This window comes from Capra hircus, chromosome 14, assembly GCF_001704415.2.
Source record: "Capra hircus breed San Clemente chromosome 14, ASM170441v1, whole genome shotgun sequence".
NCBI classification, from domain to species: domain Eukaryota; kingdom Metazoa; phylum Chordata; class Mammalia; order Artiodactyla; family Bovidae; genus Capra; species Capra hircus.
In genome coordinates, this window is record NC_030821.1 from 75,467,611 (window position 1) to 75,495,513 (window position 27,903).

The following is a 27,903-nucleotide window of genomic DNA, read 5'->3' on the forward strand; positions in this document are numbered from 1 at the left end:
TTTATGAAAGTTGCACAAACAGCTGTGGACACTGAGTCATCAGGTTCAATGGAATGGCCCTGGGGTGTTGCTGTACAGTGCAGTTTCTCTCTTTCTGAACCCTGAATTTCTTCCGCTCCTGCCCTGTATCAGTGCCTCTCCCAGTCCTGACGTAATGCAACTGCTCCCTCAGTGCAGCATCAGAAGTCCTTCCCCGTCTGTCTCCAGCCTCTCCACCTTCTCAGATGTGTCACTAGGCACCCCCACCTCCCTGCGGCTTCTCCTGCTTGGGTGGACCCCCACCATCCCCACGCCCTACTACCCCGCACACGAAGCCCCTGGGGCCCTTGCTTTGATTCTTCTGGTTGCATAACTCTTTCAGGTTGTGAATTCCCCCCCCCCCCCATGGTCTCATTTCATTTCCACCTCAACTAAGGGAGGAGGTAAGAGTTTCAGAGAGGATAAATAGCTCACCTAAAGACCCTCCGACTGACTTCTTGTTCAGTGTGCCCCTAATTTGATAAGCAGTGCCCAGACCCTGCCCAGGGGCGGCACAACCACAACCGATCAGCTTTCTCACTACAAGAGAATCTAGACGACTGTGACTCTGATCTCTTCTGATGATCTTTGTTTTCGTTATATTAATATTTAAATATTCATTACAGTTTTATTAGCCCTCTCTTCATATATGCCTTTGTACGCATTAATGTACAGAAGTCTGGAGTATGCAGGAGGTTGGAATCTGCTGTGCACGTGTTGAGACAGAGTGCCTGAGGTGTACCATGAATCCCTGTGACCCTTCGTGGGTGTCAGTGTCCCTAACTGATGGCCCGGGGCTGAGAGCCCTGTGACTTGCTGATTTTTTTCCCAGTGTCAATTGTAAGTGCTGGTCTGTGATTTGAACCCATGTTTTTATCACTTAAAGTCTCACTAAATTAAGCTCTTTTCTCCCCATATTATCATTAATTTATACTCTCTCAATGCAGATATCAAAAAGCTAGACAGTTGTGCTTGTCTGGAGGCTATGGGTTAGTGGGCTGCTCTGGGAGGGCCATGAGCAAAAACAGGTGACAGAATAATGCAATTAAGTAGTCACTTAGAGCTATTTTTGAACTTTCCTCTAAGCATCTTAATTTTATATTCATTTTATACTCATGTTTTGGCTTCATTTGTTCCTGAGCTTGAGATCATGGAATTTAAAGGACTTGGCTGGTTGTAGCATTAGTATGTAATACCTGGAATAGTTTCTTTGTCAGAGGCATAATTAACAATATGATTTGTATGTCTACTGCCTTCTGGTATTCACAACACAGTTTGTAAACTTAATTAGTTCTTGGAATAGCAAATGTTTTGCAGATGATAAACACTTTTCCTCTGAATAGTGTGTTGAATGGTTATATATTCATAGACATTTACTCTGTGCTTTTCAGATTAGGACGTTGATAGGTCTGCCTCACAAGGTAAACATCACCTGCTGCATAGTCCTGGGTTGTATTGTCTTCCTGTGCTTTTCACAGGGGAAATCAGAGATGTAGCTCAGATAATTCAGCCTCAGGATATTCATTATGGTTCCATTGTATAGACCACCTATGCTAATATCATTATGTAGATGCCAGTTTCCCAGACTCGGTTGGTGATGGTTATGGTATATGCGGAGGTGGAGTGGGGAATAACAGGCCACCCGCAGTTCTTCAGTTACACAGTACCCCCCACCCCCGAGACAGAGGGAGCAAGCAAGAAAGCGCTCTCAGCTGGTGAAGAGATGCTGCCAGGAAGCCTTCTTATCATTTATAAATCACTGGTCTGAAGATGTTTATTTGGGCTTCCAAGTGATATTGAACTAGAAGCATCGAATTAGAAGATGCTGATACCGTTAGATTAGTGACTTCTGGCCCCCAGAGTTGGGGCTGGGTCACACAAACGTGGGTTCTGCCGTTTTTACAGATGAAGAGAGGAGGGCTCAGCGAAGCTAGTGACTTGCCAGAGGTCCACTAGTGGTCAAGCTGCGACTGCCCCCCGAGCCTGTGTCCTCCTGCCACTTCACTATCCTTCACTCACCACTTGTTTGTGGCTGCTGGAAGCCCAGCATGGCACCTGGCACAGAGTCCTGAGATGTCCAGCATTGTCCTCTGTATTTCTGGGAACTCACCAAGGTGGTGTGTCCCTAAGGAGAGCAGAAATCACAGCAGGCGTTGTAACAAAGGAGATCTGATAGAAAGGATTGGTTAGGGAAGTGCTCGATGACTGAAAAAGCAAATGAGGGATACTGAAGGGACACAGAAATAGTTAACACAGGCTCTGCCTTGAGCCAGAACCACCAGGGCTGGAGGAACAAAGGGAAGACACTTGGGAGGAAATGCTCGTGGAGCTGAGACCAAGACCCGTTAAGTCCAGTGACTCAAGCTTCTGAGCAGGGGGTCCTGGCTTGCTGACCTGATACAAAGACTGGGGCGGGCGTGTGTGTGTGTGTGTGTGTGTGTGTGTATGTGAAAAATGACTCATTGCCAGAATTTTGGAAACTCTATTTTGTATACTGCCAGGAACTGGAGCAAAACGGAAGGGACAGCACCCTGCTCTGGCCTCCCTGATGTGGAACCTAGTGGGGGCCCCAGGCAGCAGAGAAGCAGGGCTTGCGAGTTCCCTGTCCAGCATTCTTGATGGGTGTGTCTGGAGCTGAGAGATGGTGCTTAGTAACTGGCAGAGATGGTTTGTTTAGGAAAATGAAAGGCAGATAGATGACTTTCGTTTTGCTTAATTCAGACGTTGGGTATTCTTAAAAGTTCATCAAATCTTACTGTGCTTTTCCATGAAGAATGTTATGATTCACTCTCATTCACTAAACAAATATTTTTTGAATGCATGTTATATTCACGATGCAGACCTCAGTACTGGGCATGTGATGATTAATAATACAGTTTTGTGTTTATGAGAGCTAGTCAGTGAGACAAATGATAGGGACGTATGCAAATCTCAGGGTTGAAAGGAACCTTCAAGTTTAGCTTGCCGTCAGGTGATTGAATCCTTTCTATAACATTCCTGTCAGGTGGGTCCAGTCTGCTGGTCAGGCCTCTATGGATGAACTTAAAATTCCTTCAAGATAGCCGGTTCCATCTTTGGAAAATGTTATTTTTAAAATCTTCATCTCTAAAATAAATGGTAGCTCCTTTCTCTCTTTCTTTCAATATTAATGCTATGTCACTGGCCTTAATCCTGACCAAATCTAATCCCTCTTTTGCATGACATACAGAAATAATTGTATGCGAGTCAGTGATTCTCTCCTCAGTCCCTTACCCTTCAGGGTGGCCATTTCAGTTATTTCAGTTATTTTTGTTTTTGTCTTGAACGGAACTTTTCAACTTGGTTTTCATTATTTTCTCTCTTACAGAGCCCCTTTAGACATCTTTTCTCCTCAATCATCCTCTTTCTCTCATCCCCCTTCCCTGATGAAATGGTGATACCTATCATTAATTGTGTATCTGATTATGGACTGTGGCCCGTTGGTGAGCCAATCACCATTGTTGCTTGAAAACTGGTAAATTCGTGAAACTCTAGGGGAACACTTCTCTGGATTCCTGGCCATGTTATTAGTCTCTGTGTTCTCATCTTAGTTTGTTACTCATTCATAGACTAGATCAATAAATTATCTCACCTCTGTGTTTAAGAAAAGAGAATAGAGGGCAGTCAGACATCAACCTAAGATACTTGTCGTTAGTTTTAGCTAGAGTAATGCTCTGTGTTTATCCTTTGATTCTGTCTCATTCGTCCATGTGGTGCAGTTTCGTGACATTAAAAGTTAGCTGTATATTTAGCCTTAAAATAGATGAGTCAGTTGTCAGTAGATTTGACAGGTGGAACCCACTAGAATACATGATTGCTTAACCAGGTACTTGATGGTTGAAGGACAACAGAGGAATGCTGTTGACTGACCTTAGTGTAGTTATTTTTCTATAAGTTCCTAAATGATTTAATGTACAGCTTGGTCTCAAATGTGAAGATCTGTACCTAACTTGACAAATCCCTTTGAGAAAACCTCCAGTGGGAATGTCCTCTGTGAAGAGACAGCATCTGACTCATAAGGAGAAGGAAAATAAAATATGACTGGAGAATAACCTAGTACAGATAACACATCCTGACTTGAAATCGATGTGGGAAGGTGTCCTCATTTTCAGTACTTGTAGGTGTCTGTGTAGAGACATTTCCTGTCCTCGGAGGCTGTGACTATTAATATGCACTGCTGGATTATTTACCAATGTCTTAACTTTCTATGATGACTAAATATGAGTGACAAAAAAATGTTCCTTCTGTAATTGTATTTTGTTTTTAAAAAGTGTTTTATGCTTGTTTGGCAGTTTCTAGGTAGCTTAGAACAACATTGAGTTATGAGGGAAATATAATATTTGAGGCACCTTGTATGTTTTAAACTCGTATTAAGCTGCATTTTTTATTTTTTCTTTTTTAGTGATGTTCATTATTCTAGCATAGCTCTCATGATTTTGTCAATATGGCTTCAGACAGCATCAGAGTTGATGTTCCTGGGGATCTGATTGCAATCCTGATCATGCTATTTATTTTTAGAATTACTTTTATAAAAGTGAACCTGTAAATAATTGTTACATGAAAACACGATTTAATGTCTTAAGGATTATTTCCCTCCGATTATTCTGACTCTCTGCTGCATAAATAGGACCAGTTATGATTCTGAAACTAACCTAAAAATATATAGCCAAAGCATGATTGTACCTGCTTTGGATTTATTTGGCACAGTCTGTCGCACCTACAGAGTTTGTATTATTGTACATTTAACCAATAGAAAATCTTCATTGGTAATCTCATTAGATATGAAAGTAATAGAGAGCAAAATGCTTGTATTATATGGTTGTTATAGAATATCATTAGTACAGTCATATTTCTATCTCAAAGTGTGATAATGCCAGCGGGATAAATGAGAAAGACATTGAATCTTCACACAAAGGAAATGGGTTTTATAATGAGTGCAGTTTGAACAGAACTAATCTCTTTCTTGGATCATTACTTCACCTAATCATAAAACCTTTTTTTAATTCAAATCCTTGCAGGGTTCTAATTGGTGACCTCTGGAGCCTGATAATTGTTTAAGATAGCTGGTCTTTTGCAGTATACTTAATGATGTTTGCAATTAAAAGTGAGAAATGTGGTTTAACCCTTAGGCAGGTGTAACTAAAAAGTAGATTTTCCTTTTTTTCCCAATCTTTAGTAGTTATTCCCATTCCTCCTCCCAATAGTTACTGACTTGAGTCATTATTAACTTGAATTAACCTAATGTATTGTTGTCTTCACTTAGTCTGGGGGTTTACTGAATCTTCATTTGACAAATGTGCTGGGATATATTAAGAGTAATCCTGGATCATTTGGAAGAACCAAGGGATTGGTCTATTTGGGATGGCGAGAACGCCTAGCTTCTTTTTCCTCTGTCATTTGGGTTCATTTTTTCTGCCTTTTTTGGGTGATTTAAGTAGAAACTGAGACATTTCTTTGCACCTGGTTTCAATAAAAACTTATTTCAGAACTTTTCTTACTACCAGATGAAAGTGAGTGAATAAAAGTTAGCCAATATTAACTTAGGGCTGATAAAACCATGGGCCCCCTGAGCCCTGACTTTCTCCGCACTGTGTGTAGAAGCATGCTGGAAATTAATATGGACTGCTATACTTTCATGGTTTGATCTTCTCTGTTGCTTCTGTTATGTTTCTCACTCAGTAAACAGTGGACATTCAATGAATACAGCTGACTGACTCGTCCTGTAAAATTCTGTTCTTATGTTGGAGGTGAAATTTAATCTGTTATTTAGGAGGTTTTGAAGTGTCAGCAAAAATTGATCAGTTGATCTAAAATTTTATTTGAGCCAAATTGTGGATTATAATCTGAGAATAGCCTCTTGGAAAGTTCCGGGAACTGTTCTGCCTGTTAGAGGCCAGAGCATAGTTGTTATACATTTTTAAGTCAGAGGGCTATATATTAAACGATATATTATTGACAGTTTTCACAGCCCAGATCTAAGCTTACAAAGCAGGTAGTGGGCCATGGGTCAGTGTGGCTTTCTACAAGATTGAGAAGGAAGGGTATCTTTTTGAGGAGTTGTCTTGCTGAAGCTAGAATGCTGCTCTTAGGCTGAGAGGTATTTCTGCCGGAGGGAGGTTTGGTCGATGCATGATGTAGGTACATACTGCTCAGAAGAGGGGGCAGAGGAGGCCAAAGGGCAGAGACATCTTTATGTTTAAATTTTTCTTGTCTTGCTATAAAATATGAGTTTTATTTCACAGAAGCCAGTTGTGTGGTAATTCGGAGAAGAGGCAAATCCTTTGAGAGTCCGACAGTCCTGCAATCAAACTTTAGGTCTGCCACGTACTAGGCACTAGGGGACGTTGATTCCTGTCCCAGCATGCTGAGAATTGTGCGGGCTTCATGTGCAGAGCCTCCAGCGTGGTGTCTGGAAATAGTAATTGTGCAAATTGTTAGATTCTTTCTACGAGTTTTAGGGAACATTTTTTCCTCTCTGATTTTCATCCCTTGATCTTTATTGTTTTAAAATGATTTAAACAAACAAAAAACATATTACACTTAGAAGTTTATTTTTAAAATTGTTAGGCTTTAGTACCAAAATCCAGTAACTTCCTCATTTCTGAAGGTCGTTGAGTGTTTCCCCTTGTTTAGATGATAAACGTGCATTTCATTGGCGCATCCAGTGATCATCATGTCTTTGTATTTTTCATTTTTCTGCCATGATGCCTTTTGTTTGGTGAATGATTGCAGTATATTTAAGAGAAAGATAAGAGGTCAGTACCATGGAAGCATTTTTTCCCTTGAAAATAATTTGATAAAATGTGTAATGATAATTTGGAGTAGCACTCAGAATTTTTTAGTTATCTGCATTTTAATTTCTAGAATCATATAGAAATCACTACATGTAAATCAGTCACCACAATTTAGGCTTTGTATTAAGTAGGCAATAATAACCTGTATTTGCATTATGTGTTACAGTTTTCAGATCACTTTGATAAATATCATGCCTTTTGATACTTGTAATAACTTCATTAATTTCCCTCAAAACTAAATAATAAGCCAAATAATTTTTTCTCAAAGTCAAGATCCCTTTACTTCAGTAATACCAAGAAACTGGAGGCTTTAGGTCAGAATACACTAGGGTTGGAATCCTAGATCTGGGTCTGCTGTGGAATCTTAGCCACATCACTGGATATCTGTTAAGTAGCTGTTTCTTTTCTGTAAAATGATTACTGCTGTTCTGCTACATTGTTACAAGGATGAAATAGCTGGACAGTACTGTCAGTAAATAAATTCCAGCTGTGTGTTATTGTTATATTTTTGTTAATTACCTGTGATGGGTGGAATTACAACCAACTCTTGAATAATGTGGGTTTGGTCTGTGCAGTTTCACTTATATGCACAGTTTTTAAAAATAGAAAATAATGGTTGAATCCACAGATGCTGAACCATGGATACAGAGGAACCATGGTTATGGAGGGCCAACCATAAGCTATACCCAGAGTTTGGACTGGGTGGAGGATCAGCGCCCTTGACCCCCTCCTTGTTTAAGTGTCTTTCCTCCTTCCCCTGCCCCCCTCCCCAGGAATTTCCTTGTGTGTACGCTTTAATCTTATGCAGTGTGTATATATTTAAGAATACTTTGTGTACAAATACTAGCTCTGTCTTTGTAAGTTTACTTCCAAGCATTTTAATATTTAGAGTATTGACTATTTTTTGTTCCCTGAATGGTTTACTTTTGTGTATTTATGATGAGCTTATTCGTTCTTATTAGAGAGCGATATGCAACTATATTCTGCTGTGCCATTTATCTCTTGTTTATAGAAGATTATTTGCAAGATCTTGAGCTGTTTGAATCAATCTTGTCTGGGCAGGTTTTAGTGTATTCAATTCTGGTTTGGGTCTAATAGGTGTTCTGTTAGGTTTGGATTGCTTGAATAAAATAATTCCTTTGTGAAAACATTTGTCATGTTGGAGGTTAAAAGATATCTTTTTAGACCAACAGCCACAGTAACATTTTAGTAATCTGTCAGATAGAATTTACATGGGCTTTGAACACTATATATATTTTAGGAATATCGCTCAGTTGTGTCCGACTCTTTGCGACCCCATGGACTGTAGCCCACCAGGCTCCTCCCTCCATGGGATTCTCCAGGCAAGAGTACTGGAGTGGGTTTTGCCATTTTCCTTCTCCAGGGGATCTTCCTGACCCAGGTATTGAACCCGGGTCTCCTGCATTCCAGGCAGATGCTTTAACGTCTAAGCCACCAGGGAAGCCCAATATATATTTTAAGATCATTTTAAATCCTCCAGCTAGGTTCTTATATTACTTTGAAATAGATTTCTGAATGTTGAGCATGTAGGTATTATCATTCTGTTTACATGGACTTCTTGTTTCCTGATAGATCCAGGCTAACCCCTGTCCTTTAATAAGTTTGTACAGAGTTAAGGTCCTTGGGCAAAGGGGCTGAGGGGGAGGGTTTGACCATATTACTGTTTACCCTAGAACTTTTTTGTGCAGGCTAACTTATATTATTTACTTTTTTTCTGAACTTTTGATGAAAGTTTATTAAATAACTTTTAAACAGCTAATGTTTAGTTTAAAACTAAACTTTAGTGTGAATCCCTCTAAAGAGATTATGAGCTGTCCAGCCCTTGGCAAGCTTCTTACCCATTGAAATCCTCAGGGTCTTATTCTGTAAAGTGAATGAAATCTATCATAGATAGGTTCATTAGAATAAAGAGAGACTTCAGGTCAAATGCATAGCCCTTAACTCGGTGAATCCTTGCAAACAAAGTCATAACAATTATTATTTACCTAGTACTGTCATAATAAGTGATCTCTGAAATGAGCTTCCCTGATAGCTCAGTTGGTAAAGAATCTGCCTGCAATGCAGGAGACCCTGGTTCGATATCTGGGTGAGGAAGATCTGCTGAAGAAGGGCTGCTGCTGCTGCTGCTAAGTCGCTTCAGTAGTGTCCGACTCTGTGCGACCGCATAATGGCAGGCTACCCATTCCAGTATTCTTGGGCTTCCCCTGTGGCTCAGCTGGTAAAGAATCTGCCTGCAGTGCAGGAGACCTTGTTTGGGAAGATGCCCTGGAGAAAGAAAAGGCTACCCATTTAAGTATTCTGGCCTGGAGAATTCCATGGACTCTATAGTCCATAGGATATAGCAAAGAGTCAGACATGAGTGAGTGACTTTCATTTTCAAAATGGTTTTCATTACTTTTCAGTACTTTGCTGTGTAATGTTTTATGTGATGAGCACAAATGGGAACTTCTGTATGTACAGGAGGCATCAGATGCTCTGTTTAAAGCTTCCTTCAGTTTAGCCAAGGTGGGGACTGGATTGCTGCCTCTTGTCCCACCTCCTTTGCTCTGTGCCTGGGGGCTGAGGGATGCGTCAGCAGACACTCTTACTTGTGGCTTCTGCTTGGGTTGGTCCCTCTCTGCGGAGCCACCAGCGGCAGATCTGCAGAAGGAAGTGAGGTCCCAGTGTGTGTGCTTTAGCTTCCTCCCTGTTAGGTCAGCGCAGGCTGGCTGCTTCCCTCGGAGGACGTTATAACCCTTGCCAGGCTGCCCTCCACACAGTCTCCTTTCTTCCTTGCCCCATCCTGTTTCCCAGCTTTGGGGCAGCCATACCTCCTTTCTAACTAACCCCAGAGTACCACGCCATTCTTTGTTGCTATTGTTTTAGGATATTCACATCTTTATACATAGGTCCTTAATTACATTCTCTTCCGATTATCTACTTTGAATGCCATCTGCTTCTTCATGGAATGCAGTTCCTTGGATCATTCACCCAGGAAAGAACAGAGGCTTGGAAATAAACAGAGTTGCAGGGTATCAGGGTTTCTAACTCACAGTTTCTTTTTCTTTTTTAACTCACAGTTTCTGATCTTAAAGGATAGATTCCATGTGGGCTCAGCACAGGAATTCATTGGTTCATTAGTACATTCTCTCATGGACTTGTTTGGTAAAGAATGCTTTTTTCCTTTATAGAAGCACTATGTACCATAGGCTTTATTGTGTTGTTAGCTACACAAAATATTCTAAGGACCTGTTGATAGACTGGGTTGGGAAAGTGTCTCCACCCTGGAGACCTGAGGTTTGAGTCATGGTATGTTCCTTGCTAACTGACTTTTAGAAATATATTTCCAAACTTTCCTTATGTGCAAAATGTAAACAATGCTTTAACCTTCCCAATATATTGTCAGGATCACAAAAGGAGTTAAGGGCGGGTGGCCGGGGGCACTGATAGCCTGTTGAAGACAGACATTAAATAGGAAGTTATACCTGTGGTGAAACTGCTACTTTGTTTTGATTAAGTAGTCTGGGAATTCAAAAAGAGCCTTTCTAGGAAGTGGAATTTAGCAGAGGCACCAAAGAGAAGGCTGTTGTAGGGGGAAAGTCCCCGGAGATGTTCCTGTCTTGGGAGACAAGTGCAGAAGCTCTAGCCTGTGAGCGGGTGCTTCAGAAGCCAAGAAGAGCTGGATGCTAGAGGGGAGAGGAGCACAAGGCAGGCGCCTGTGGTTTACTCCGGTGGGGTGTCCCGAGGGCTTGATGCCTCCTGTGACGGCTCTCCCTCCACTTCAGATGGAAATCAGCCCTTTTAGTTCCGCCCTCCCTGGTTGTTCGCAGGACAGACTGTCTTATCTTCCAGCTGTGATGTCATCTGCCCTGTCTCCCCACATTGCATCCATTCCATTTCTGCTCAGGTCCGCCTTTCCAGGAGGGCGTCTCTCCTCAGCGGATTGCTTTCCGCATCCCCCTGTTGTTACTGAACCCTTAGGATCTGATCTGTGCAGCCGTTAAGAACCCGGCCTGCCTTTTCATGCCTTTGTCCTCCTTTCTTCTCTGTGTTGGCCACGGAGAACGGCCCCTGTTCTCACCCTGCTTCTTTCTGCAGCGACCCAGGCTGTGGGGTGAGGAAATTGAGTTCGTGTCTCGGCTTGTTCACTAACTGGCTCTGTGGTGACAGGGTTCTGTCACCACTACTTGTGTGACTCATGCTCTTTTGTACTGTTAAAGGAGAAAAGGAAACCAAAAAAGTAAATCTCCATGTGTCAGCTGTTCAGTCAGATGAGGGAAAGGGGACTGGTGTAACCCAGGGTTACTTCACTCCACTGAGGCACTCATCAGCTCTTTGCCTGGCAGCCTCCGTTCCTTATCCTCTAGGAACTCAGCTCACATTTACTGGCTTTTTGCACCATACTCCAAGCTCCAGAGCTGTTGGCCCTTCTTCTCGGCCCTGTGCACACTGCGTCTGTCCGTGTAGCCCCGCACTCTGTGTGTTCCCTCCCCAGCACCCCGTGCACTTTCTCCGTGCGTAGAACTCAGTCAGTGTGTGGATAGACGCCTGTTTGGGATGGATCCCTGTTCCTCTCACCCTCACTGCGTGAACCCTGCTGCATTTGGATTCTCAAAGTGAAATACTGTACATGTAATTTCCGGAAACAAGTGTGTTACTTTAAGTGAGACCAGCAGTCCAGGTATATCCTTATCACAGCTTCAGTGAAAGAGTATTTTAGTGAAGGATTTAAATGAATGATCAAGGGAGAGTCAAACTCTGGATTTTCAGCCAAGATGCAAAATAGAAACATGACTATCCCTGTATACATTCATATTTTATTCTGTTTTGGTATTTAAAAAAAAAATCTACAAAAGTGTTTAAAAATTTAAATTTATGCAAATTTAAAGGGTAAAATATTCATGATTCAAACTTTTCAAACAGTGTAAAAGAGAAATATAGTGAGAAGTCTCTATTCCTGTTTCTTATCCATTGCATTTCTCCCTTGACAATTAGATAATCAGTTACTTGTTTCTTATAGGTAAGAAGGGAGCTCTTTTCTGTACATATACAAGTGAATATGAACATATAGTCTTACACTGCTTTACACTGTGACTTGTGTCTGTGTGTCTATGTGTCCAAACAGTGTATTTGGTGGAGAATTTTTCTCATCAGAACATGAAGAGTTTTCTTGATGTTGTAAAGTAACTTATGCTATCTCACTGGCTGTGCCCTTGCTTATGTAACCAGGCTCTTAATTCCAGATATTTAGATGATTTCCAGTGTTCTACTATTAAAGACAGTGCTTTAAATGGATAAATTTGTATATAATATTTTATATCTATCCATATATATCTTTAGGGTAAATTAGTAAAAATGGAGTTGCTGGGACAAAGGAAAATGTCAATTTTGATGTACTTGATTCTGTGAGAGAATTTAAGCAGTTTTAATGAAAATTTACATTACCAAATTTTTTATATTGAAAATTTAGCTTATTTAAATTCAAAGAGTATTTGGCTATGTCTTAGAGGATTCGTGGATTTTAGCATATTTGGTAGGGTAAGTGGTCATTGCTTAGGAAGCTCCATACTAAACCAAGACAGAAACAGAAAAAAAGGAAAAACAAAAGCCAAAAAAGTCATAACTGACCCCAGCTTTCCCGGTTGACAGAAATTTGGTGTCCATGGTTTGAAAACATAGCATGTTAATTCCCTACATCATCTAAAACCTAATCAGACTTTTGCTTATTATTTCTGAGCTGGGAGATGGCATTGGTACATTAAACTGTATGTAACGAATGTAATCTGGGGATTAGTGAAAGTCAAATCCCCTATGTGTTCAACCTTGAGCATCTGGCTGGATTTTTTTGCCTTCATATGCTCCAATTTACTGAAAGGTTAAAGCCGCCTTGGTAGCTGTCCAGTCCCTTCCTGACGCAGGGAAGCCCAGAGGGGTGGTAGTATGAGTTTGAGAGTTTGAAACTCCCATTTACGGACGATTTCAAGATTTCATAAGTCATCTTGTTGCTTCCCATTATTTTGCATTGTACTTTATTGGACATCCTGAACACATAAACCTACTTATGATCTTCAGTCAAGTAGAAAATGCCAAACTGTTGACTGAACAGCGCCTAAAAAATGGAAGTTGGCCAGTTCTGAATTTGACCACTGGGGGCCACAGGGACCTGAGAGAAGCAGAATAGCCACGACGTAAACCAGCCTGCGTGATGCCCATGATAGGGGCGGGGCTGTTTCAAGTGCTGTGTGGCATGTTAGGTCCAGCACACCTACATGCTTTAACATGGCATCAGGCCTTAAATTTTTTTTTTTCTAAAATAAATCTTAAACAGTGAAGTATTTCAGCATATTTCAAAGCTTACTTAAGGTAGCAACAAGGTATTTTAGCAAGATAAGATTTGTAAAGTTGACTATCTGGAGAGGAAATTAATTACTTTTTAAAAAATTTTTATTTCCCTCTTAAAAATCGTAGGGATTTCTCAAACTTTAATATATAGCAAAATACATAAGTCTTTCTAATTTTTTAACCTTAACTTTAACCTAACATGACTTTCCATGTTGCTTCAAATGATAAACATCACTGATACAAGGAGTAACATTTTGAAGGCTGATTAAGGAATTAAATATTAAATTGTGCCTATCAGTGCTCAACAATTATTAAAAAGCCTTTGTTATATAAAAAGAAAATAGGTAGTTAAATCTATTTTGACTGATGTATTATACATTAAAAATTCTGTTTTCTAGGAAGTTTCAGTGAACCTAATTTTGTTAAATCTGCTAACTTACTAAAGGTATTTCTAGAAATTATTTTCCTGTGCTAATTAAAGCTGAACTCATGAATTGTTGTACTTGATGGAGGAAATGGCATGTGAATTATTGCTTTTTATTGAGGAAAACCAAACTAATTTAGCTCATATCCACCATTAGTTTTACAATTTTCAAATTATTTTGTGTTTGCATGCACAGACACACTTATTTATGGAAAATAAGAGTATATAACATGGTATATTATTACCTCTGAAGTATGGATATAGGAGAAACTTTCTTTTATTTTATATTTTATTTACAGAAAAATGTCAAAATTAGAAGTCCTCTTGAAAGGTTTTTTCCAACAACAATGACGAGAATTATCTACGTAAATGTTTATATTTCACATATTGTTCAATGTGTCTTGTTCCCATGCGGATTCTGTATAGAATGATCAGTTTTACAGGAGCAAAGCTTAGCATAATACAAGGAAGCAAACAAAATAATCAGTGTTTTTGGAGATTTAGTAATTATCTTGATCCTTAGAAGCTTTGCTCAGAAGCTGCAGGCCTAGGCTGGGAGTGACAATAGAATTGTGCATGAAGTACTTTGTACGTGTCGTGGTGGCAGTGACTGATTCTGCTGCTCCGCCAAGGAAAGTGACAGTTGCATAAAAAGGAGTCTTTAATACGGTTGCCTCTCGAAGGCGATGTGTGAAATGGAGATCAGCAAAACAGCATCACCAGCAGAGAAAAGAGCACTGACAAAGCCGCAAGCTTGTGGTTGGGCTCATCACTTGTGAGGTGGGGAGATTTTGTTGGGGAAATGACTGTCACAAGGCTGTCTAGGGCTTTTAATGGCTCCTTAGAGAATCCTTGGTGGGAACCACCTTGGAGACCCAGGAAGGGCTGGTAGAACGGGCTGTCAGTACTTGGTAATGCTAAACTGAGAAGGCTTTCTGGGTTTTCTTTGCTGTTTGAGCAGCCTTTTTTGAGAATTCCAGAGGACCCCAAAGAGTCTGTTTTTATGTTTGTAGCTAGTGTATTGTTCCCCTCCATTGAGACTTGACTTTGGAGCACATGTGTGTGTGTACATGTGTGTGTTTCCCCACTTACTGGTGAAGAATCATTGATAAAATGGGAACATGTCATTACTTGAGCAAGTTGTAGGCATCTGAAGTCCACATTCTGTATTTGGTTTCTTGCCACCGTAGAGCTAAGGAGAACCCCCAGTCTCTGAAGTTCCAGGTCTGACACTTCGTGGTTTTCTGTTTTTCCTCCACAGAAATAGAGAAGTTTCAAAAAGGAGAAGGCAAGGATGAAGAAAAGTACATTGATGTGGTGATTAATAAGAACATGAAGCTGGGACAGAAAGTGTTAATTCCTGTAAAACAGTTTCCTAAGGTAAGACAGGTGCGCACAGCAGGCGTGTTAATCTTTATCACAAGGGAGCGCTTGTTTAGTTTATATTCTGTTTAGTGTCTTCTTGAGATGTTTTCCCTTCTCAGGATATCCTAACATGCATACTTTTAAAATTAATTAAAAACTTATTTAGTGATTCTGTCCTTTCTGTTTGACTTTGATGTGAGTTATGAAGCCTTAAAAATGATTCTTCTGAGTTACATTTCAGACTTCAGACAGACGGTTCAACTTTTTCCTGCTGTAGTTTTTCATTTGTAAGATAAGCTTGGTTGATAAGAATTAAATAAGATTATCCATGTTAAATGCTTTGCATCGGGCTTGGCACATAAATATTCAAAAAATTCTCTAATAATCTGTTCCAGAAAGAAGTTTGATTTTTATGACATTGAGCACAGTTACAATAAGTACTTTTAAATCCTATTTAATTATAAAATCTTGATCATCTTAGATTTGGCCTAAATTGATGCTTTTTTCTCTGCTTTCTTTTTTCTTTGCGTGTCTTTGTACATGACTTATGCATACTATTGTATACATTAGTAGTTAATTTCTTTTGATTGCAGAACAATAATCCATTACCTGAATATACCACAGTTTATCCATTGCCTGAGCAGTTTTCAGTTTTGAGTTATTATAATTAAATTGCTGTGAACATTTCATGCAAGTCATTCTGTGACCATATGTTTTCATTTATTTTTAGTAAATACTTAAGATTTAAAATGCTGTGGATTTAGTTTTATAATAAATTGCCATAATTTTTTCCCCCGAAGTGGTTGTATTTGTGACATTTCTAGAATAACACATGCAAAGTTATGGTTATTCCATATCTAAACTCTTATTTGATATTGTCAATCTCTTTAAATTCAGCCATTCTGATAGGGTATTGGTATTCTCATGTAGTATCAATTTGTATTTCCATGATGATTAATTATCTGGTGTGCATTTATTGGCCATTTATATATCTTCAAACTTGAAGTCTCTTTTGAGATCTTTTTCTGTTCTCTGGGCTGTGTATCTTATCATTGAGTCATAGGAGCTTTTTTAAAGATGTATTTCCTGGATTATGTCTTTTGGTGGATATATGTTTTGTGAATATTTGACTCAACCTGTGGCTTGTTTATTATTTTCTAAATGGAGTTTTGTGATACATTTTTAATTTTGATGACGTGTAATGGATCAAGTTTTTTTTTTAGGATTTTACCTTCTGTCAACTAAGGAATCTTTGCCAACCTCAAGCAAATGTTAGAATCGTTTATAAGTTAAAATGCCGGGGTCCAGCCCTGGTGGATCCAGGGAATTCGAAGGGGGGACAGAGTTGGCGAGGAAAAACTTATTTATTTAGAAATATAAAGAGAGATTAGGAAAGAATAGTGTAGTAGGAAAATTAGTGGAGAAAAGAGGCTGAATAACTTGGTTTATGTGGAAAACCAATGAAGTTCCAAGGCAAGGAACTTTCACAGTCTACGTAGGCCACCGGCGCCCTCTTGAATAGTGGAGGGCGCCCCGCCTTGGGCTCCCTCTCGCATGGGTCTTAGAAGCCAGGGCAAATAAGTAGACACGGTGAGCCTCCACACTCCAGATGGGAATTCAGCCAGAAAAGGGAGAAAAGAATGACATGGGGGAGCCAAGCATCGGTGCCAGACCCGCAACTTTATTTTCAAAAGCAACTTATATACCCCAAGTTGTACATAAAGAAATAATGGAATATGCAGAGTTATACAGAGGCAGCAGTCCTGACCCTGATCGAGACCAGGCTTTCCTCTTACATACCTTCCCGTATACAAAAGGTCCCAGGTGGTTTTATATCATCTTCAGGCCAGAGAGCCTGTTAACATTTTTATGGCTCTTTTCCTAGATAAATGTCTATCAACCAGAAAACTCATTTTCCCTTGAAGTGTTTTTTCTATAATCTGCATCACCCTCAAAGTACTAAATAAAGTTACATTCCTGTAGAACAAAGGTTCAGTGGGTTGTAACAAAGAAAGTACTTAACTCAAAGATCAAATGTTGCTAATACCAGGGCTACTACTTGTTTTTTCTATATACCACTGTATCTACAAATAAAAGATATGAAAACTTGGCAGCAAGTATTGGCTCAACAAATGAAACCCTTAATCAGTCCTATTTTAATGATTTTGACTCCTCGGAAGCCCCTACATTCCTAGGACATTTTAAGCTTCCTGTGCCTCTCGCAGTCGGGAGGCCTCAAACAATCACATGCGCAGCCTGTAAGAGTCCGGCAGGCAGGCTAGAAAGCCATCAGAGGGGTTTTTGGATTGAAACACTCTTATTATGCCCAGGAGACTTATTATCTAAAAGCTCTAAATTAACTTCTTCCAGAAAAAGGTGGTAGGGGGACAGCCCCCTGTTAATGTCAGAAGAGTAGGTAGAAAGCATAACACAGTAAAGCAGGCAGACTCTGGTTTTGGAGGTAGATGCCCGAGAATTTCCAGGGGGACCCCTGAGGCTCGATCCCGCATTTGCGTATGCCGAGCCTCCTTCCTTATGACCTTTGCCATGGGCGGGATTTCTCACGCTGGCTCCCAGCATTAACATGATCATTTCTTTCATTTCCTCTAAAAGCTTTAACATTATAGCTTTTAATTTTATATCTGTGATACATCTCAAATTAGTTTTTGTGTACAGTATGAGATAGTTCATTTTTTCTTCACATGGATATCTAGTTTTTTCAATGGCATTTGTTGAAAGATATTTTCCTTCCACTGACTCTGTTGGTACCTGTGTTGGAAATTGGGTGACTGTGTTAAGTGAGAATCTATTTCTATACTTTCTGATTTGTTTCATTGGTCTATTTATGGATCATTATGCCGGTACCATACAGTCTTCATCATTGCAGCTTTTTATAGTAAGACGTGAAGTTAGGTAATGTAGTCCCTTAAACTTTGTCCTTTTGCAGGGTTGTTTGGATGTATATCCTTTGCAACTCTGTATAAATTTAAGAATTAGTTTTACAGAACATTCTGCTGGGATTATGATCCAGTGGCATTGATTCTGATGATCCATTTAGGTAGCTTGACATCTTAATAATATTAAGTCTTCCCTTCCTTGAATATGATGTATCTTTCCATTTAATTTCCATCACTTTTAGGGGAAAGATCTTGTCTTTTGTTAAACTTACTTCTAAAAGTATTTTAAGTCTTTTGAACACTTGTAAAATGAATATTTTGAAATATTCTCTTCCAATTTTTTGCCTCTAATAGAAACTTTTGTATATTGACCTTGTATTCTGCTACCTTTCTAAAATTCACTTGTTCTCATAATTGCTTTATAGAATCTTCAGAGTATGCTATGTACATAACCATATTATCTGCATAAACAAGTTTCCTTCTTTCCAATTTTTATGTTGATTGTTATCTTGTATTATTTTGGCTAGGATCCCTAGTACAATGCTTTGAGTACAGGTGGTGAGATTAGGCGTTTTTCTCTTGTTCACATCAATGTGGAAAACATTCAATATTTTACCAGTAAGCTTGGTAACAGCTGTGGGAATTTGAAGTTTCTTCTACTTTAGCTTTGTTGACTATTTGATTCTGACTGGATGCTGACTTTTGTTGAATATCCTTTTCTGCATCTACTAAAATGAGCACAAGATTTTTCTCCTTTGTACTGTTAATATAGTGTTGATAAATTAAACCAATTTTGCATTTCTGAATTAAAGTCTGCTGCTAAGTCGCTTCAGTCATGTCTGACTCTGTGCAACCCCATAGATGGTAGCCCGCCAGGCTCCCCCGTCTCTGGGATTCTCCAAGCAAGAACACGGGAGTGGGTTGCCGTTTCCTTCTCCAATGCATGAAAATGAGAAGTGAAAGTGAAGTTGTGATACATTATCCTTTTTATACATTGTGGGATTCAAATGCTTCTGTATTCCTGAGTGATAGTGGCCTATAACCTATATATATTTATATAAAATATTATATAAATTTATGTAAATATATATTTATACATAAATATATATTTATAATAAAAGTATGCATAGACTAATATTTATATATATAAAATTATATAGTGAGTGAAGAGGTGTCCCCTCCTTTTTTTCCCCCTCTAAAGAATATATGTCAGTTTGGTGCTGTATTTTCTGTATTATTAGATAGAATTTACTAGTGAAGCTATCTGGGCCTGGAGTTTGGTGGTATGAAAATATTTCAAATATATATGTTTATATATGAATCAAATATCATATATATTTGGATTGTATACTGTAACATTGTACTACACTGTGGAAACTGGATTCTGTTCTCTTTCTTTGAGGAAGGTTGGTATTTTTGGATTCAGACTGCAGACTGTTGGATGGGAATGCAGAACTTAGTTTACCTCTTAGTTGGACTTTTACATTTATTTTTGGCATACATGATTGGCAGATTTTATACACAAAATATGGGGCTCCCCAAGTCTAACTGTCATTTCTAGCATTCCTCCCATTGATTTCAGCACTGTGTTTGCCTCAAACTCTGCTACTCAGCTAAAAAGCTCTACAGTTAGTAAATTCACCCAGGCCATTCCCTTCTTCCAAGTCTTGACTCCCTTCTATAAAATCTCGTTGAGTTTGAGCATTCTACAGACTTTAGATGGTTGCTTTTTGTATTTTGTTCCACATTTAAGAGTTTATAGTTATTTACCTATAGACAGCCTATTAGGAACTTACTTAGCTCTACTTGCAAAAACTTAGGATATACATTTTAGTAAACAGAAAACTATTATGAACATTTTATAGACATACTAATTACTAAGCAAAGCATGGCTTATGGGAACTTTAATAAATTAATTTGCCAGGCTTGATGTGGACTATATGCACCATACGCAGTAGGAGGAAAGGTGCAGAGACTCTGTCCCCATCTCTGAAGAGTTCATAGCCTAGCAAATGCTTAATCTGAAGTTAACACTGCTGTGTATAAGTAATGATGTGACAGAAAGTGTTTGAGCTAAGTATATGAAATAAACCTCAAATGTTGTTTTTCAGTGTCAGCTTTGAGGAGAATAGGGGAAGACAGATTATAATTGCTGTGTCTCACAGAGAACACAGTCCATTTCAAGTCCTTATAATGTCTGAAGTAGGCAGCTTGGAAATCTTCTTTCAGAATGCAGAAAAGGATATTTCTGCTTAGCAAACTGAGCATTTGAATCTCAAGCCAGCCTTGTGTAGAGACTAATATAGCACTCACATCAGTTCTAAGAAAAGCTTTGATGCTGGTATCAGTTAATAGGCTGAGCTGGAGGAAGCCGGCAGTACTCACCCCTCTCAAGTAGCAGTGGGCGGGCAGCTTGGTGTGGAATTAAGGGCACCATACCTGTTCAGAGAAACTCCATCTAATGTGATTTCATTAACTGAATAATTTCTCTTCTCTTAATGAACTGATTCAACACTCTTTCAATGGCACAGCATTGGAGATGAGTCCTCAAGTGTTCAAACCCAAGGTATATTTGCTCTCTCGAGTATGTGTGCAAGCTTGTAAAGTATGAAACTCAAACACTGTTTAATGTTTTTTTTTTTTAAAGACTTTAAGCTGTAGAAATTCTCCTCCATATTACTTGTGGGTAAACTCTAACTCTTGGTTCTGGACAGTGACTAGATGTAAGAATTAACCTAAGTGCCAAATCTCCATTGGAACAAGGCGTGCTATCTATGGGGACCTTGAATGCCTGGTAGTTTAGATTTTACATTGAATTTTTTTTTTAAATAAACTGTTTCTTCATCATTGAACCCATCTATCCATTCCTATACTTAACATTTATGGAGGGTCTCCTCTGAGCCGGGAATTGTGCCTGGAAAACAAACTGATTAAAATTTGCTTTTTTGCACAAGAAGTTCTAAGTTTTGTGGGGCATAGAGATGAATCACCTAATGAGTATAATACAGTGTGAGGAGCTCAGTGTTGGGGTGCTCTGGAAGGATACAGGATCATGTGACAGTCTCAGAAGCCTTCCCTAAAGCTGTGAAGGAGCTGGCAGGGGAGGGGTCAGAAGTGAGGCGGGGAGAGGGAGGGGTGGCCATGACAGAGGGAGACGGGGCACAGGGCGTTTGAGACACTCCCAGCCCCGTCCTTGGCTAAGCAGGGTAACTGCAATATGATGTGCAGGTTTCCATTAAGGATTTACAAGTGAAGTGATACGGGAGCTGTGTACAGGGACTGCCCCGTCACTCTATATATTAGTATAAGGTAGGGTTGGCCAGTGGGGACTGCTTTAGAGTCTGAGGTGGCTCTCCAGGTGTTTAATTATTTTAAACTTTATCAGTCGGAATACCATGTGTAAAGTCTTAAAAAATTTGTTATATAAAATTGAGCTATATCTTATCTCTATATATCATTATACATACATCTCTACTGCTATAGTAAGATTGTCTTTACTTTGTGCTCAGTTGTTCAGTTGTGAGTTGTGTCTGACTCTTTGCAGGCTCTTCTTGTCCATGGAATTTTTTCAGGCAAGAATACAAGAATACTGGAGTTGCCATTTCCATCATACTGTTAAATAAAAAAGGAGAAGGAACATGTAAAACAGATAAAATTCTAGTTGAACATTTATTTTTTAAAAAAACTAACGTGAATCCTAAGAGCAGTTGTTTTCTGGAGGGTAGGCTTCTATGCTGTTTTCTACTTTGAAAATGAAAGTGTTAGTTGCTCAGTCCTGTTTGACTCTTTGCGACCCCATGGATGGTATAGCCCGCCAGGCTCCTCTGTCCGTGGGATTCCCCAGGCATGAACACTGGAGTGGATTGCCATTTCCTCCTCCAGGGGATCTTCCAGACCCAGGGATTGAACCCAGGTCCCCTACATTGTAGGCAGATTCTTTACCATCTGAGCCGCAAGGGAAGCCCTTGTTTAGAAGTTTTCTACTTTACATAGGGCTCCCTGATTAACTCAGTTGGTAAAGAATCTGCCTGCAATGCAGGAGACCCTGGTTCAGTTTCTGGGTTGGAAAGATCCACTGGAGAAGGGGTAGGCTACCCACTCCAGTATCCTTGGGCTCCCCTTGTGGCTCAGCTGGCAGTGTGGGAGACCTGGGTTCGATCCCTGGGTTGGGAAGATCCCCTGGAGAAGGGAAAGGCTATCCACTCCAATATTCTGGCCTGGAGAATTCCATGGAGTCCATGGGGTCATAAGAGTTGGACACAACTGAACGACTTGCACTTTCACTTTACATATTACTATACTATAATGTTTTAATAATAACTTGGTGTCACTTTTATAATTAGATTAAAAAACACATTCCCATTTGGGGGGAAAAACATGCCCCAGATTGTTACTTTAGGAGACACCTGTGTACTATTACTGTGATTTTTAAGATTTACTGTACTGGTTTAAACTTTACAGGTTTAAATGAAATTTATTAATTTTTGTAATTTGATCATTGCTGTTTAATCTCTTAAAGCATTCTAATGCTTACATATTATTTTCAGTAACTTTATATTAATATGGGTTCTTACATTAAATCTTTTCCTATTATATGCATATTTTAATTTGATATATTTACTGTCTCAAAGAAGTTCTTCAGTTAAGAGTCGAGGGAGAAGAGAAAAGTGTATATAAAAGCATGTTTCCTCTGGAGTTTGAAATAAAGCTCAGGAAACTTTCTTTGCTGAGACTGGCTCTTGTTTTTCTCTTATAGTGAACTGCAGATAAATAAAAATCTGTGAATCTGCTACTGGTGGAAGACTATTTCATAGAAGTCATCTTGTCTTTAAATTTTTCGTGGAGTAGTAAATATTTGACAGTCATATTTGTGTGTTAAAAGTTGCCTTTTCTGTGATAAGGCAACAATCATTGCCCCTTGTAGCATTCATTAAATCTTGGGGCCCTGTGGGGAAGCCGAAGGGCCGCTCTGGAGCAGAGAGCCTTATTGGGAAGACGTGGGGCCCACAGGCCTTTGTTTCACTGAGCATAGGTCCCCTTCCAGGCTAGCCCCTCCCATCCTGACCACGTGCATCTCACAGTGGGCTGGAGGGAAGTGTGCTTGTAGGGAGAGATGAGTCTCTTCCCAGGCTCCTTTTGTTCTTTTCTCAGAGGTCTTCTCTGGGCCCCTGAGATCTTGTGATACTCACTCCTGTGTCATGAGAATTAGAAAGCTGATATTTGTGAATATGATAGCTTTCAAAAAATATTGTGAAGGAATTTCAAATCTCATGCTGTGACTTTCCCCTTATTCTCTTTTAAAATGCTTGGTTATTGATCCAGAAAGTAGCCCCTTAGCTTAAGAATCATTAAGTGGAGTTCAGAAACAGCCATACATATATAGGGGCTCATGAAAGAATTTATTCATTTTTTTAAGAGGTTTATTGTTTTTATTATGGGCTTCCCTGGTGGCTTAGACAGTAAAGAATCTGAGTCAAATGAGTAATTAAAAACTTTGGTTGTATTTAGCACAATCCATCCCCCCCCCCCCCGCCAATCTCATTACATTTAAAATCTAGAAATTCTACCATTATATGTACTTTGGTCACAGTGTAGTACATTAAGAACTTGAAGTCTGTGATGGATACTTCCTTTGTCAGTCTTTTTTTTTTTTTAATCACTGCTTCCTTTTGAGAGGTGATAGAGAATAGGTCTCTTAAGTGTATTGCTGAGACAAAAGGTAACACAATTTTAGTGCTTAGCAGTATATTACTGTCCTAGGTGTCTTAAATATTATTGTACTGCTTATTTTGGCCCTGGGCCCCGTGAAGCCCTCCAGGTTGAATCAACTGAAAATTGCGTAGCTGTGCTGTTGGACACAGGAAGAATGAATAGAGCTTAACCCATCTCTTCAAGGATTCCCCCCCACCCCCACAGGAGTAAAATGGCAGAAATTCAGTAGATGGCCCAAAGTATGAACTTTTATGAAAACAAGAGATTGACACACAATTACAAGAAACCAGAAACCAGGGACACTTAGTATATATCCCGAGACAGTGACAGAGGGAATCGGGCAGCTGTGGCAGTCAGCCCACTTGGTGAGGCCCCCGGCTCTGCCTTGTGGGCCTGTTTGACACCAGGTCCGGCACAGCTTTTCCTCTGTCTCTCCGCCCTTCTCTTCTGTCCTCTCCCTTTCTCCCTCTCTCTCATCAGGCTAAACGCCTACCGTACCACCTCCACTTCGCTATCCTGCGGACTTCTTATATTTGATGTGTCTGTAAGCGAACTTCATACCTCTTCTGGGCAAACCTGGACCTTTCCCTGTGCTCCTTTGTCAGTGAGTGACAGACAGCACACGTGTCTAAGAGCCCATGCCTGAAACTAGCTCATCATTGTTGTCTATTAATTTCTTCTTCATTTACCTTTCCTAGGTGATTCTTGAAATGCAGTGACATGCATTTTGTTATTTCTACTTATAAATTATTGCTCGCTCTCTGGATTACATTGCCACTTCTTAACTTAGACCATTGTCATTCCTCACCAGTCCTTTGTCATATCCCCTTATCCACTTTCAAATCCTCCATCCCATTTCCCACATTTGAAGGCAGACTATGCAGTCTGAGATTTTGTGGATTAACAGTTTCAAATTTATGTATAAATGGGCTTCATTGGTTGTGTTATTCGTTTTGTTGTCCACCCATCCCCACAACCCCGCCCAAAGAATATAATCCAGCTTTGAGCATGCAGAGATTAAAAAGCATGTAAAGTGGATGATTTCAGATGGTGTATCACTTGCATGTCTCTCTGTATGTGTGATTTTCCCCGTATCATCTCCTGAAGAAGTTACTTGCATATTTTACTTGATTGATTTTCAGAGTTGCTGATGTGTAAATAAGTAGGGCTGTTTACCATTAAAGTAGATGCTGTGTTAAAATTACAATCAATGGTGTAGTACCAGATAATCTCAAGCACTACCGATAATGCTTAGTGATTTGTGGTTGGCAAAGTAATAAATCTAAATAATAGTATTTATATAGATCTAATGTGTTGCAGTGATTTCTTCAGCAAAGAAAATCAATACAAACTATGTTGACCAGTGCCATTTGATTTGGGGCAAAATAAACTTTAATTGCACAAGTGTTTATTGAGAAATCATTATGCAGGAAAGATGATGAATCAAATAAGAGTCCTGATTACTCTCCAGGGATTTACAGTTGAACAGCAGAAACAGAGTAAATTTTTTCCAAATGATAGAGAGTAAAGACCATACTAACATAAGAGAGGTAGATGGACACTGCAAGAACTTAAAAGAGTGAGGGAGAAATATTTCTGGAGAAAGAATTACAGGTGGAATTAAATGTAGTCCCTAAGGCTTTGACTGTGTGGATCACAATAAACTGTGGAAAATTCTGAAAGAGATGGGAATACCAGACCACCTGACCTGCCTCTTGAGAAACCTATATGTAGGTCAGGAAGCCACAGTTTGAACTGGACATGGAACAACAGACTGGTTCCAAATAGGAAAAGGAGTACGTCAAGGCCATATATTGTCACCCTGCTTACTTAACTTCTATGCAGAGTATATCATGAGAAACACTGGGCTGTAGCAATCACAAGCTGGAATCTAGATTGCCGGGAGAAAAATCAATAACCTCAGATATGCAGATGACACCATCCTTATGGCAGAAAGTGAAGAGGAACTAAAAAGCCTCTTGATCAAAGTGAAAGAGGAGAGTGAAAAAGTTGGCTTAAAGCTCAACATTCAGAAAACCAAGATCATGGCATCTGGTCCCATCACTTCATGGGAAATAGATGGGGAAACAGTGGAAATAGTGTCAGACTTTATTTTTGGAGGCTCCAAAATCACTGCAGATGGTGACTGCAGCCATGAAATTAAAAGACGCTTACTCCTTGGAAGGAAAGTTATGACCAACGTAGATAGCATATTGAAAAGCAGAGACATTACTTTGCCAACAAAGGTCCGTCTAGTCAAGGCTATGTTTTTTTCCAGTAGTCATGTATGGATGTGAGAGTTGGACTATGAAGAAAGCTGAGTGCCAAAGAATTGATGCTTTTAAACTGTGGTGTTGGAGAAGACTGTTGAGAGTCCCTTGGACAGCAAGGAGATCCAACCAGTCCATTCTGAAGGAGATCAGTCCTGAGTGTTCTTTAGAAGGAATGATGCTAAAGCTGAAGCTCCAGTACTTTGGCCACCTCATGTGAAGAGTTGACTCATTGGAAAAGACTGTGATGCTGGGAGGGATTGTGGGCAGGAGGAGAAGGGGACGACAGAGGATGAGATGGTTGGATGGTATTACCGACTTGATGGACATGAGTCTGAGTGAACTCCAGGAGTTGGTGATGGACAGGGAGGCCTGGTGTGCTGTGATTCATGAGGTCGCAAAGAGTCGGACACAACTGAGTGACTGAACTGAACTGAACTGAAGTATAAGTTCAGGATGTTAACAAACAGAGTTAAGAGGGAAGCGTAGAGTAACTGTGGGGCCAGAATGATTTAATTATGGAATGTAAACTGTGACCATCACCAGATGGTCAACACTGAAATCAGATTGATTATATTCTTTGCAGCCAAAGTTGGAGAAGCTCTATACAGTCAACAAAAACAAGATCAGGAGCTGACTGTGGCTCAGATCAGGAACTCATTATTGCCAAACTCAGACTTAAATAGAAGAAAGTAGTAGTGAAAACCACTAGACCATTCAGGTATGACCTAAATCAAATCCCTTATGGTTATACAGTAGAAGTGAGAAATAGATTTAAGGGCCTAGGTCTGATAGATAGAGTGCCTGATGAAGTATGGACTGAGGTTCGTGACATTGTACAGTAGTCAGGAATCAAGACCATCCCCATGGAAAAGAAATGCAAAAAAGCAAAATGGCTGACTGGGGAGGCCTTACAAATAGCTGTGAAAAGAAGAGAAGCGAAAAGCAAAGGAGAAAAGGAAAGATATAAGCATCTGAATGCAGAGTTCCAAAGAATAGCAAGAAGAGATAAGAAAGCCTTCCTCAGTGATCAGTGCAAAGAAATAGAGGAAAACAACACAATGGGAAAGACAAGAGATCTCTTCAAGAAAATTAGAGATACCAAGGGAACATATCATGCAAAGATGGGCTCGATAAAGGACAGAAATGGTATGGACCTAACAGAAGCAGAAGATATAAAGAAGAGGTGGCAAGAATACACAGAAGAACTGTACAAAAAAGATCTTCAAGACCAAGATAATCACAGTGGTGTGATCACTCATCTACAGCCAGGCATCCTGGAATGTGAAGTCAAGTGGGCCTTAGAAAGCATCACTACGAACAAAGCTAGTGGAGGTGATGGAATTCCAGTTGAGCTCTTTCACATCCTGAAAGATTGCTGTGAAAGTGCTGCACTCAATATGCCAGCAAATTTGGAAAACTCAGCAGTGGCCATAGGACTGGAAAAGGTCAGTGTTCATTCCAATCCCAAAGAAAGGCAATGCCAAAGAATGCTCAAACTACCGCACAATAGCACTCATCTCACACGCTAGTAAAGTAATGCTCAAAATTTTCCAAGCCAGGCTTCAGCAATACGTGAACTGTGAACTTCCAGATGTTTAAGCTGGTTTTAGAAAAGGCAGAGGAACCAGAGATCAAATTGTCAACATCCGCTGGATCATGGAAAAAGCAAGACAGTTCCAGAAAAACATCTATTTCCACTTTATTGACTATGCCAAAGCCTTTGACTGTGTGGATCACAATAAACTGTGGAAAATTCTGAGAGAGATGGGAATACCAGACCACCTGACCTGCCTCTTGAGAAACCTATATGCAGGTCAGGAAGCAACAGTTAGAACTGGACATGGAACAACAGACTGGTTCCAAATAGGAAAAGGAGTACATCAAGGCTGTATATTGTCACCCTGCTTATTTAACTTCTATGCAGAGTATATCATGAGAAACGCTGGGCTGGAGCAATCACAAGCTGGAATCTAGATTGCTGGAAGAAGTATCAATAACCTCAGATATGCAGATGATACCACCCTTATGGCAGAAAGTGAAGAGGAACTAAAAAGCCTCTT

The 27,903-nt window shown here is 39.8% G+C and overlaps 1 protein-coding gene across 2 annotated transcripts in view; it reads left to right on the forward strand.

The window, feature by feature from the left end:
- KHDRBS3 (KH RNA binding domain containing, signal transduction associated 3) overlaps positions 1-27,903 on the forward strand; it is a 158,268-nt gene that overhangs the window by 38,605 nt on the left and 91,760 nt on the right. For both annotated transcript variants that reach the window (XR_001919162.1, XM_018058598.1), the window contains exon 2: positions 14,858-14,976. Coding sequence is in view for 1 of the 2 variants with exons in the window: in XM_018058598.1 (XP_017914087.1) it covers positions 14,858-14,976 (119 nt within the window). In the remaining variant the exon portion in view is untranslated. The remainder of the gene's footprint in view (positions 1-14,857; positions 14,977-27,903) is intronic.